Source organism: Ursus maritimus, unplaced genomic scaffold (assembly GCF_017311325.1).
Source record: "Ursus maritimus isolate PB19 unplaced genomic scaffold, ASM1731132v1 scaffold_22, whole genome shotgun sequence".
NCBI classification, from domain to species: Eukaryota; Metazoa; Chordata; class Mammalia; order Carnivora; family Ursidae; genus Ursus; species Ursus maritimus.
Genome location: NW_024424675.1, coordinates 27,624,341 through 27,638,229, shown reverse-complemented (window position 1 = coordinate 27,638,229; position 13,889 = coordinate 27,624,341). Strand labels below are relative to the sequence as shown.

Sequence of the window (13,889 nt, the reverse complement as noted above, 5' to 3'; positions counted from 1 at the left end):
GGATCTGGTTGGAGCCCAGCACACAGAGAGTCAGAAACCACAAACACAAAGACAAATCTCAAGAAACAGGAGGAGGCTGAGTTGCAGCAGGGGCACAGTCATCACACAGGACATTTCATGACAGGAGGTGAAGACCCAACTGTGGAAACTAAAGTACGAGGACAAGGCTCTAGCTCTGTTGGTGCAAACAGGTTGGGGTAGAGACGAAGCAGGGACTCAACTCACAGAGGACAAATGGGGCCTGGCTTCTGGAATTAGGGTAGTAGATCACAGCCTTGACATGAAGGCAAACAGCTGCTTAGGGATACTGCTAGGGAAGGACACAACTGGCCTAAGAATATAAGACAGGGGTGGGGGGCCTAGTGTGTGAAATCAAGGGTCCAAGTACAAAGGTCAGGAGGCTGCCAGAGCAAGGGCACGAGAAAAGTTATTAGCCTAGAGATGAAACCATGACAGTATGATATATAGCAGCCCATCCTACAGATGGTCTCAATGAAGAAGGTGAAATTTTCTACCTACTGCCTGGTTAGGCACAAAGAAATGAGCTTACTTTGCAAGAAGCAAAGGTTCTAGGCCAGATAAGACTATGGGTTCAGACTGAGAAGTAATAATCACTCCTGATCCTTTGAAGAACAGGATTAATTTACCACCTTTTCTAGGTTGTGAAGTTTCTCCTACTTGGTGTCAGAAGATCAGCCAGATGCTATCTTCCAACTATAGAGATCTTCCAATTGTAGGATTCTCTGGGGTTCCACATAAGGCTCTCACATGGAAACAGGCAAGTAGGTGGGGGCTCATTCATAGAGAAAAAAATGAATAAACTGGAAAACCAGTCTTCTATGTACTGATTAATTAAAGAAAGACAAAAAAACAGGCTGAAGTGGGTCCACTTCTCTACTTAAAGATTATTATGAGAGGTTGGGTCTACCTGTCTTTTTTCTTTTCTTTTTTTTTTTTAAGATTTTATTTATTTATTCGACAGAGATAGAGACAGCCAGCGAGAGAGGGAACACAAGCAGGGGGAGTGGGAGAGGAAGAAGCAGGCTCATAGCGGAGGAGCCTGATGTGGGGCTCGATCCCATAACGCCGGGATCACGCCCTGAGACGAAGGCAGACACTCAACTGCTCTGCCACCCAGGCGCCCCAAGGTCTGCCTGTCTTTAACTAGTGTCCTTAAGAAAGTTAAGAAGAGCTAAGATCCTATACCTTGGCATACTCTAAATGCTATCATGTCTTAGAAGTTAAACAACAACTTAGAGAATTTCAGAATTTCTCCCAACACAAAAATACTGCACAAACCAGTGAATACAAAAATAGATTTGAAAACAGCACCATACAAAAAATGCTCTTACTTAAGGACTCCACAGGAGAAGGAACTACAAAAGCTATTTCCGTAAGGGCATCGGCATAATACAGCACCTTCTTCTGTCCATTGAAAATGCTAGCCCCAACGTCTTCAGAGGAAATCACTTCATCTAGGAATGAGAAACACTACATTACTGCTCCAAGAAAAATCAGTTTCATCCAGCTTCATGAAATTTTAACTGGTTAATAAAATGGTAATCAACAGAAGGCATGTTTCCAGCAAGAACCAATGAGTGTGTAAGAAGAATAAACTATAAATGTTCATTAAATGTCTTTACACTAACTTTAAATGATAAAATCTTAAGAAACTACTCTAAATTAGGCTACTTCTGATTAGCAGGGACTTGAACTCATCTGTATGAGGCAGATTATGAAAACAGTTTTTCAGGAAGAGGTAGTAATACAAAGGAAGATGACCACCACAGACCTCTGAAAGGAGTTAGGGCAGGTGTCTGCGTGTTTCGTACTCTTGCTTTCAAGGCATTTCTGTCCCTGGTCTGTCTCTACTGCTCCTCAGCTCTGCTTCTGCTCTACCTTCCCCAATGGTCAGTGACACAACATAAAATGTACATTTTAAGTAACAGCATCTGCTCTAAGCCAGCAAGAATGAATTAACAAAAGTAACGTTCCTGAGAGCTAGTATAGTTCTCAATTAGAATGAACATAATGCCCTACTGGTAATACATAAAAGACCAACAACCTGACAAAAAATTGGGAAGAGGAAATGAACAAGTAGTTCTCAGGAGAGAAATAAAAATGCGAAAAAATGCTGAAACTCAATCACAATTAAAAACAGAAAATTTCTCAGCTAACAGATTGGAAGATACCTAATGTTGGTGAGGATGTGGCAAACAGAAGTTTAGACCAGAGGTTAACAAACTTTCTCTGTAAAGGATCAGATAGTAAATAAGGCTTTGTAGGCCACATGGTCTCTGCTGCACTGTAGCATGAAAGCAGTCATAAACAATACATAGACAGGTGTGGCTGAGTTCCAATAAAACTTTATTTGCAAAAACAGGATGGGCTGTACTTTGCCAACTCCTGGTTTAGACACCGGGAAGGCACATTGCATCTACCATAGTGGACACTTTGGTTATTGCCCGAACACACACTCCGTCCTCCCCCACTCTGTAGCAGGTGTGAACTGACTGGAACTGACCCTTCATACGGGTTGTACCTGGTCTATAGCTCTCTACCAGGGTCATTCCATCTCTTGCCAGGGCAACAGGTTTGGAGTGGCCAAATCACTGCATATCTAAGGACCTAGGTGTAGGGAGGTTCTGAGACCCAGCTAATCTCTCCTCTTCAGGCTAGGGTTGGTATGTGAATTAAAGCCTGGAATGGCCTTTTTGTACTATGAGAAAAGCCAGGCTAGGGACAAAGTCAACATACGAACAGCAGAGCTACAGGAAAATTGTAGAGAAAGAGAATGGGGTGCTGATCAAATGACAACAAAAATGTACACTAACCTCTGGAATTTTCATTTACATCAGACATTAAATGACCTTTAAAATATAAGCCAGTTTGGGTCAAGTTTTCTATTACTGCAACCATAAGCATCCAATGATACATTTATCAAATTGAAAAATGTGCATATCCTTTATCAATTTACTTACAGGAATTAAATATACTCAAGCATATATTAAAGGATATATGGAAACTAAAATTAGAGTATATTCCCAAATACTTCGATTCAACCTTGACTGAAATTAGTAAAAATGACAGGTCACAAGTCACCATGGTATTCAGTGGGAAACCTTGAGAGAGTACAATCTTGTTGACAGAGCAACTCTGATAATTCCAAGCACTCAACACAGGTATCACCCACTTCAGAGATAATATTAACTCTCCAGTGACTTCAGGAGCCCTCAGAACAAAGAGCATTAGCCAGGTGGGGCAAAGGTCTTAAGTTTAAATTTATACTTGCTCTGGTACTTATTATCCTGATTATAGTTCCTCAGGAAGATTTGTAGATATGGGCATGAATCTCTCCAAGATAGTCAGCTGTTTACTACAAAGGTTTTTATATAGTATCTCAAGAATGTAACCTTTAATGATAGCCACAAAGTTTATAAAACACACCTGTTAATAGAAAACTGTATTGGACAACATATGTTAGCACACTTGTTAGCAAATAAATTTCAATTTATTATAATACTGTTATAGAAAATAGAAGTTGTTTACTCACAATATAAAAGGGAACTTACTAGCTTTGTGATATTTAAGCCATGAATTTTCTATTAACTAACTTTATCTGTAATTTTTTCCCCTGAAATTTACACAGAAGACATCTGAAAGAATATACAAACTAGTGTTAAGTGGCCTCTTGTGAGGACTCCAATTAGGGGAAGAAAACTTTTCTTTAACATACTTCTGGTTTGTTTGTTTCTTTGTAAAGTAAGACTACAAACTTATAGTAAAGAAAGAAATCAAGAATAACAAAACAAGAGAAAACAATGACCATTATGAGTTTTACCTTGTTCGGGTCCTTCACCATCGTCACAACTGTTAATAGACCAACTGGTGGAAACGTGCCCAGTCCAACCAGGGTGTCTGCCCACATCTACTGACCAGCCAAGGGAAAGCAAAAATTCTAGGAAATGTGGCTGAACATTTCTGGAAGATTCCACATTCTTTAAAATCTGAAATACATACCAATCATCAGCTATAATGAAGGAAACAAAAGAGCATATCAAAATAAATCTCCATAAAAATCAGTTAGCTTTGAAGTATCTGACAAATTAAGTCTAAGCTCAGAATAAACTTGGGAATACATCCCTATAGTTAAAAATGATGCTTCTAGTTAGACAGATTTCGGTTCAAATCCTGGCTGGGCCTTGGGAAAGTTTCTTAATCTTACTGTTTCATTGCCTTCAAATCTAAAGTAGGGATAATAATGATGGTTGGAAGATTAAGTGAGATAATGCAAGTAAAGCCTTTAGCTTCCCTTGTAGCCAAAGAATTACTGAACCAGACACGTTTACTAAAAGTAAATTAAAACTGCTATGTCCCTGTCTTCACAGACTACTGTCTGGTTAGTGAGATACATTACACAGGTATGTGATTATTTTATTACACATCATGACAAAGGATATAAAAGGCACAAATCTATTAAAAATTCAATAATGATTAGGTATAATTAACAAACAAGTGAGAAAACACCCTCCTCTTAGTCCAAAGAAGAGAATGCAGCCATTCCAGAAGAAAAAAGTAACCAGAAGGTTCTCCCCTCTTCACTAAATACCAGATTTAATACCTGGGCTTTTTACTGGCCTCAAAAAGAAAAGTCCCTAAAACCATGGTTCTCATGAGGGTGATTTCCCCCTCCAGGGGGAACTGGAATGTCTGAAGACATTTCTGTCATCACAACTTGTGGGGTGCTACTGGTATCTAGTGAGTAGAGGCCAAAGATGCTGCTAAATGTCCTATTTATAGGACAGCTCCCATAACAAAGAATTATCTAGCCTAAAATAGCAATAGTACTGCTGTTGAAAACCCTATGCTAAGGGAAGGAAAATGAGAACTCCTCTACAAATTATAAATGAAAAAGGGGGGAATGTATCAAAATCACCAAGGGAATATTTTTTCTCGAACATTTAATTAAACTTTTAATTATAAAACATTTATTTTACTTTTATTTAATTTTGTATTAAATATTATTTCCCTTGTGAGAATGACTAAAATTATTAAGTGATTTATCTGATCAAAAATCTTAATCTAAGATCATTCGACTTATAATTTAATATCTGTAATAATAAAAGTATGCAGTATGAACGACATCTATAAAACACATAAACAAATCATATAACACAAAAGAGTATAAGGATCACCTGACACTGATTACAGCAATAGATATCACTGTTGATAGCACTCAGAATCAGCACACAGAGATTTGAGGCATTCTTGAATTCAGAGAGGAGTGAGCTGACATTGATTCTACAGAAACATGAATCAACAGGTTCTAGGGAAACATAAATCTGCCACCTGGGCAATTTCTTAAATATGAGATTCTCTTAGATCACTGCAGACCTTCTATACAGCATCAGAAGTAGGATCCTGGAATCCTGGAGTTTTTAAAACTCTCCAAATGACAGTGATGGAGTCGGTCCACAAGTCACAGATGTGGTTCATCAATGCTAATCTATCTCAAGACCATACAGAGGCCTGATCAAATCAAAATACAGGGTGTTCCCTCGATTACTTGTCAATCCACTGGGCAAAAACTGCCAGGCCATCATGTCTTAAACACTTCTCGTTAGAAGCACACTTAAGTAGTTCACCCATAGCCCTTCACAGTCCTGTAAGTGTCAGCAAACTGATTTGACAGCCACTTCCAGTTTTCTTTCAACTAAAATTTTTATTCAGAAGTAGAAGTTTAAAATAAACAATTTCTGAAAAGTTAGTCGAGACACAATAGATGAGTCAAATTCAACCTGCAGGCCACTGACTGGCAGCCAGAAATTAATCTAAAGCTCCCCTGCGGCTAGGGAAGCTGGGGCTCAGACATCTACAGGAGGCTGCAGACTGTGCAATGCTCTAATCACTCTCAGTCCCTAGAAAGCTAAGGAAACTGAGTTAGTTTAAGAGCTACCTCAATAGTTTGTGTCTTCTTTCACAGGAAGAAGAAAAACGGCCCTATTATTATCATACGAACCATGCTTGAGACTTCTTCCAAACAAATCCCCAACCCCTGCAATCGACCCCATTCTGAGGTTCTTTCAAACATCTGGAGTCTACTAGTCTCACCTCCAGCTGGCATAAGCTCACATTCTCCCAAGCTCCAAGTATACTGGACTCCACAGTGAATTTTGTTAAGATGGAAATCTCTCTTACCTCCAGGGCCATTACACATACTATGACTTTGTTAGTAACGACCTGCTGCTACCTTTTTACCTACTCTTAATGTAACCACAGATACCAGTAAAATGTCTTCTCCTCCTAACCTCAAAACAAGGTTAAGTCTTCCTGTGGTTGGCTCCTATAACATGCACACTTTACTATGGTTGTTTATTTAGTCATCTGTGTTCCCCTTTAGACAGTAGTTGTGGGATGTCAGATACCTTGTAGATCTTGTTCACCATTACAACCCTGGCACCTGATAGTTGACACTCAATAAATATTTATTGAATCAACAGCATGAGATGAGAAGAACTTTCTCATAAATCAACCTCATTTTCTACTAATTCACCAATTATCTGAAATAGTGCTTCTAACAGAAATAAACATTTGATAAATTTCTTAAGGTGTGTTCAATCTGTAACACTGTTCAGCTAACAGTGTTACAAGGATTACAGTAAAATTCCAAGATCATGTAGTCGTAGTGCCCTACACATCTAATACTGTATTTGATAAATCTTCCTTTGGCCCTTTCCTAGTCAAAAGTTGGTAACTGCCTGCCTACTCCATGTTTCAACTACTCATTTCCAACAGACACGTCAAATCTCTTGTCATTTACTCTTTTTCCCATTATCCCTTATCTTGTATTTTTCTTCATCCTTCTCCTACCCTCTCTGATACAAGGACCAACTTCAGTCTTCTTTAACTTAAGTTTTAACTTCAGTCTTCTGCTTCTGTCCTTTATTTCAGGTGTTCTTTTCCCCACCATACGCTATACATGCCTCGACTGAAATCACTTGCTTGTGAAACTACCTGGAAGGTGAGCTCCTTGAGAGGAAAGACTGTTGTTACTCACTTCTATACCCAGGCACGGTGAGTCACAAAGATGTTCAGTAAATATCTGTTGCTGTTTTTCATCTTCTTAAGCAATCGAGCCTAGCTTTAGCTTTTTGTGGTTAACCTTCTGTATTTCAGTTTCTTTTGTCCTATCAATCTGAATTCTTTAAGGGGAAGAAAGAAACACTATGGCTCCTTTCTGAATCATGTTCTTTTGAGAATCAAAAGACTTAGGACTCTGGGCATCACAATTTTCATTAATTCCATTCTGCACTGGTTCACAATTCTTTAAGCATCAAGTATAACCTACCTCCTACTATGGATAAACACAAGCCAAATAAAACTTGTTAACATTTATAGCATAAAAAGTTATCCCCAAAATTCAGAAATCTTACCTCCTGGTTTGTCTTCTGACCTGGTTTCATATAGAAAATAAAAACTGTGTCAAAGGGACGACACGGCAAGAGATCCAGATACCCAATGTCATCAAAAAATCCAGGTATCGTGGAGTCAAGTGCAATAAGGTGAGGAGGTAGGCGACTATTTGCAGGTTCCTACCACCAAAAGAAGAAAGGACAAATTATTATCTCTTTTTACTATTCTAATTATAAAAGCAATACTTGCTCATAGTTCGATAAATATTAAGTAAAAAAATTATAAAGTGGCAGGAGTAAGCACAACCATTATCCTAAACTAGAAAAGCTATTTAACATTCTTGTATACTACAATTGTCTTTTTTTGTCAAAGACAATTGAGATCATACTATGTATCTAATTCTGGATCCTATTTTCTCTGTAATATATCACGCTTTCTAGACAAAAAATAAAAAATTTCACGGGGGGTGCCTGCATGGCTCAGTTGGTTAAGCAGCCAACTCGATTTCAGCTCAGGTCATGATCTCGGGATTGTGAGACTGAGCCCCACATTGGGCTCTGTGCTGGAGCCTGCTTGAGATTCTTTCTCTCCCTTTCCCTGTGCCCCTCCCCCTACTTGTGCGAGCCCAGAGTAATGTTCATACTCTCCATCACCAACTCACTCTTCTACAACACAGAACATTTTCCATCAATGTGCTGAAACCCAAAACCAGCAATGTTGCCCCTGCTTTCCTAAAAAGTTAACCTTTGGCCTTTAACCAAGTAGCTGCTAGGGAGTGAGGGCAGGGGACAACTTGTGCAATGAGCAACTTCTTGCCTGGCACACGTCCACTGTGCTTTTCAAAACAAAAAGCTCTTAGTACAAACCCCAAATCTACCTCGGGCAAGCTATTTCATATTTTTGAGCCTGTTTCCACATCTGTAAAATAGGGATAGTATCACTTTCCTTGTAAAACTGTTTAAAGGATAATGGAATTAAGAATAATGGCAATAGGGGTGCCTGTGTGGCTCAGTCGGTTAAGCATCTGCCTTCGGCTCAGGTCATAATCTCACGGTCCTGGGATCGAGCCCCATGTCAGGGTTCCCTGCTCAGTGAGGAGTCTGCTTCTCCCTCTCCCTCTGCACCTCCCCACCCCCCGCTTGTGCTCTTTTTCAAATAAATAAATAAAATCTTTAAAGAAAAAAAAAAAGAATAATTGCAATATACAGGCCCTGGCTGGTTCAGTCAGTAGAGTGTGCAACCCTTGATCTCAGGGCTGTGAGTTCAAGCCCCACACTGGGTGTGGAGCCAACTTAAAAAAAAAAGAAAAAAAAAAAAGCATGGCAGTATTCACCGTCCAGGCTGGTGGCTGTGCACTAGGTACTGCATGAGCGTCTCACACAGTCTCACAAAGCCACAGCGACGTGGGTACTTTTATTGTCTGCGTTTCGGATGACGAGCTAAGACTCGGAGACGTTGGGCAACTGCCCAAGACCACACGGCTGGCAAGCACTGGCACCAGGACATACACCCAGCCAATCTGACCTTAGAACCTCGGCTCACAAATACGTGTTACTTTTTAAGAGTGGCATGGAAGAGTAGAGCCCACTGTAGCCTATGCCTTTGGTCATAAATGTTGATAGAAGATTTTTAACATTCTTATTCTAATTATCTGAAGATTTCCTTTATACATGTGATATGGGCCCTGCACTACTTAGGGACTTTCAGAGCTAGGTGTATTACCAAAGCAGCCCCCTCAGATAGGGGGATTGTCCCCCCAACACAGAAGGATTCATGAGACAGTCTTGGACTTGTAGAGTAAAAACTACAGCACCACAGAATTTCATTTACTTGCATACAGGGTAAGATTTATTTATTTAATTCCTTCTGTCCTCATAAAAATGCTTTACCTGTTATCAAATCCATGTTAATTTATGAATATATTTACTCATATAGAGGTTTAGGAAAATTACCTTCAATGCTTCTAAGGACAAAAATCCAAAGTGGGAAAGGAAGAGGCGTGCTGTTTGGAATTCCTGGGCAGGAGGTGGAGGCTTACAATCTGTAACTGGATCAGGAAAACTTCTCTTCTGCAGTTCTTCCTCACTTTGTTTTTCAAGGTGTACTTCATAAGCAATCTGCTGGGTCATGCCATTCCTTAATTTCTCATGTCTCTCTTCTAACTGAAATAAATCAAATATTTAATTTTTTTGGAACTATCATAAAAGTAATAGGATCAATCTTAATTTAAGAATAAAAAGCTTTAAGCAACAAAGAAAACGCAGATAATTTTCAGTGATCAACAGAGTTTCAATAGAGAACGCAACCAAGCAAACATGTTTCAAGGTTAAAACAAATACCCAAAAAACTCCCCTGTAGCGTCAACAATGATGTCCTTCATCTCCTTGCTGTAAATGAAACCATTCTGTCTCTGCTTCCCCTCAAATGGGCAAGAAAGGGGGCAGAGTTGTTGCTTTCACCCGCTCTCCCTCATCACTGTCCACCCTCACCCCGCAGCTCATGTTGAAAGTTCTCGTCCCTATGGATTACTCCACTAGATTCAGAGACTCTCCCCGACCCCCGCTTCCTTTCTGATCAAACCTAGTTTAAACTCAATCCTCTGTGGTGAGCAATGATCCTTCCAATAGCCTGGCTTTTATTTCTGTAACTTCCTCAACCTTCATAACTTTGGCCATCCATGAGCACACTCTGAACCTCAGGTAAGCTGTACTTTAAAGAGCTACAATGATGAGATTCCCTTCTCCACCCACGAGCCCCCTCCTGCAGCTCTCCCACAACTTCACTTCCCAGGCTGTGCTTTCCCAGCACTGTGAGCATTCAATCCCTCCTCATGTTGTCCCAGGCCGGTATATCCCGGCTTCGTCTATTTCCCCACCAAGCCTAACCCCCCAAATCTAACATCTTAGTACCCGTCTTCTAAATATATAAATGGCCATGTTTTTTTATTCTTTCATATTCTTTCCCCTATCAATCTCCACACCAAATTTTTTACTTAATACCTCCAGATCCCAAGGACTTTTGAAGAAGCACAGTAAGTTAAGTAATTTCACTACAGACAATTCTATTTAACCTGGGCTGGGCTGCCTGGCAATTTTATGAGCCATATTTTATTCCCTATTTCATTGCTAAGAACTAAAATTAAAATTTACATGAGCTCCTTCAGTTTCCCTCCTTTCCACCTTCAAATGTCTCTGAACCTCCACCTGCTCTCTCTCTCCCGTCTTACCAGAAATAAGGTTTTTCTAGACACAATCACTCAGACTCTTGACCTTACTGCCTCCAGGGCCTTATTCGATTACTTGTTTCCCTAGCCCACCTTACAGTGTTAGCAGACACAGGCCCTTCTCCACTGCTTCCTTCCTTTCAGCCTCTAAGCATGTTCTTATTCCTTGTATCTCTGAGTTTAAAAAAAAAAAAGAAAGAAAGAAAAAAAAAGAAAAGTAAAAACTAGCTTTGCCTTGCCTTAGCTAGGCCATTTCCTCTCGCTATTATCCACTTTGTACTCTTCTCTTTACTGCTAACTGTATAGTTTATGTTCACTGCCTCTCATTAACCATTCACTCCCCAGCCCCTTACACTCCTGTCCCTGACTTGAACACTCTTTTGAACCTGCTCCCAAAGGTCACCCACACATTCATGCCAAAATCCTCTACTTAGTGCTCCTTCTCCCCAGTCTCTCTGGCTAGTGTAAGCAGCCTCCGATTCCTGCCCTATTCTCTCAAGCCCTAACATACTTATGCCCCTACTTCTTAAACAACTTCTTTCTTGATCTAAGATACCAATCATTTAATCTAATTATCTAAATTAATCTAAAACCAAATACATTTTTCCCATCTTCCCAAACCTGTCCTCTTCCTAAATAATCCATATTTCTGTAAACAGCACTGATATCTCCCTTGTCACTCAGCTTCAGAATCTAAGTTCTTACAGTTTTTTTCCTTCTCTCATCAATCAAAAACTGCTTGGGTCTACCTCTACAGTACATCCCATGTGTTTCAACCTCCACTATCACTCAGGTAGTCTTTCCTTTTCCCTTCCCAAATGGTCATCAAAATCTCTAAACTGGTCTCCCTGCTCCAAAAACCCTCCACCAGAGTCTGATCATGTCCCCATCCTGCTGGACCAGCCCAGACGCCTCTCCAAGAGAGGTCCAGGTCCTTTCAATCAGCCACAAACTACACTTGTCCTACTACATGGTAACCTAGATGACAGAGATCTAGGTCATCTCAGGAACCACCTCCAACAACATCAAAAAAAAAAAGCAGTGTCTCGACCACAGTAGTTGTTCAAGAATGTTTATAATCCTTCCCTTAACAATAGCTGACAATAACTTATCTTACTTCTTCAGTGACAATTTCATGCAAATCTGGAATGCTCAGATCTGCTTTCACAAAAGGAATCTTATCCACCTCTTCAGGAAACGGTCGATGTTTGACGGTATATTTAAATCCAACATCGTTTTTAGGAACTGGACGAGGTTCAGGTACAAAAAGCTGTTAAAATAAAACAAATAATGTTATGTGTATTACATTTGGTGCCTCTGTAATGACATGTACTTCCCCGGTCTCTTAGATGCCTGTTTCCCTAGGATTACATAACACTGAAACTCAGTTAAGAATCTGCAAATACCACTGCTAACACTAGAGGTAAACAGACTGTGTACCAGTGTACTCCTTTATTTTTATAAAAACGTTCATTTTGCAGATTTTGTGACTTATGGGTTGTATACCTCTAACAGCCCCAGGCCAGAATCTCCCATATTAAGTGGTAAACCAATTGATAAGGCAGTTCAGAACTTAAGGCTCAAAATTCCCTCTTCTCCAAGGGCTCTCATATCATCCCATATAACAAAGTACAAGTTTAGGTTCCCTGGGCCTCTCTAGACAGTGAGTTCAACTGAATACCAAATCTAGATCCTCATAGCTCCAAATCTCTGCTTTAATATACATTAACTGTGAGGCTTCTGTTTTTGCATCTGAAAAGTAGAAATAATCCATCTCAAGGATGTTGTAATGATTAAATAAAAATGTATAAGGCACATATTAAAGCATCAACAAATTTTAGTTCCTTTCCTGATCTCCTTCCTCCTGTCTTTAATGCTAATTTAGTGGCTTACAGTGTTGATAGAATGTGATCTGCGTGATGCCAGCAAGTGAAAACAGGGGTGTGCTCCTCAGGGTAAAAACACATCTCATCTAAAAGAGATGGCTAGGATGTTAAATGACTTTAGACACATGCTCCAATTTTGTGGCTGTCTCTCTTAAATGCTGGTGACATTTTATGAAGTCATGTTTTAAGGAATTTTTAGTAACGTAAGTAAAAGCTAGTAATGTAAAAAGTGAAAAGAACAGTATATAAAAAGGACTCAAATTCTATTTAATATTATTGTGTACAGAAAAGAAAAAAAGATTGTAAATAAATCCACGAAAATACTTAGTGACTACTTCTGGAAAGTCAGAGTACAGATGATCTAAAATTTCTTCCTTATTATCTGAATTCTCCAACCTTCTCCCATGAGCAAATTTTATTCACAAAATTACAAACGTTACAAAGAAAATAAACTATGCCATCCCAAATAAGATTTCATTAAATTATACAGCATATTAAAAAAAATTATAGGGCATATTACCAATTACACAGGAATTAATCATATAAAAACAATGTGAAACTAAGTCCTGTTGCCAGAGAGATAGAGAGTCTGGCCAAATTTTTTTCATATACGGCATATACCTGAGTTTTATTATATTTAACACAGAATAAAAAAATGAGGCCACGGCTCAGAACAGTTCTTGATCATAAGCGGATTCAGAATCACCTGGAAAGCTTTTTGAAAATACACCCGTCATGAAGATGTCTTTAAAGAGTAATTTAGTGGATGTGGAAATTATGGGCTCCTAAGATGATTCTGATGTGAACCCACTGACTGAACCCTGACTAGGATCAAAAATATTAATGAATTTTATTGGGATATTATTTAACCTTTAAATCATAACACACGCACACTCGAACGCATGCACTCACTCACTCCTAGTCATTTCCCTGTAACTTCTAATGGATACCTTCTGATTTGCTTTTGCTCCTCTGGGTAAAAGGCAAAGTTGTTGTGCCCAAGCAAGTCTTCCAGACATTCCCCGGACCAGCACAGTGACAGAGGGGAAAAAATCATCTAGAATAAAATATTGGCATAAAAAGTTATTTCAGACAACAACCATTTAAAATACACGTGCTATCAACTGTAGAGCCTCTAATAATCCAAACCCCAGCACAGTGTTTGAAGCCAGAGTGTTCCTGTCGTGTGCCACCTCTGCGGTTTCTGCCATATCCACTTGCCGTAAGTACTATTATCTTACTTTGTATCAACCACTTTCTTATTTAAACTTACATCTATTTTAAAAGGAAATTATGTATTTTTAAATGGAAAACTGCGAATTTTGGTGTGCTAATAATGTATTTTTTAAACACATGTTTAACAATAC

The 13,889-nt window shown here is 39.2% G+C and overlaps 1 protein-coding gene across 2 annotated transcripts in view; it reads right to left on the bottom strand.

Annotated features, from left to right (window-relative positions):
- Positions 1–13,889, bottom strand: part of RALGAPB (Ral GTPase activating protein non-catalytic subunit beta) — a 67,173-nt gene that overhangs the window by 12,716 nt on the left and 40,568 nt on the right. For both annotated transcript variants that reach the window (XM_008698103.2, XM_008698102.2), the window contains 6 exons: positions 13,473–13,579; positions 11,754–11,906; positions 9,366–9,575; positions 7,434–7,592; positions 3,842–4,007; positions 1,353–1,475 (listed from right to left, as the gene is read on the bottom strand). In XM_008698103.2, coding sequence (XP_008696325.1) covers positions 1,353–1,475; positions 3,842–4,007; positions 7,434–7,592; positions 9,366–9,575; positions 11,754–11,906; positions 13,473–13,579 — 918 coding nt within the window. The remainder of the gene's footprint in view (positions 1–1,352; positions 1,476–3,841; positions 4,008–7,433; positions 7,593–9,365; positions 9,576–11,753; positions 11,907–13,472; positions 13,580–13,889) is intronic.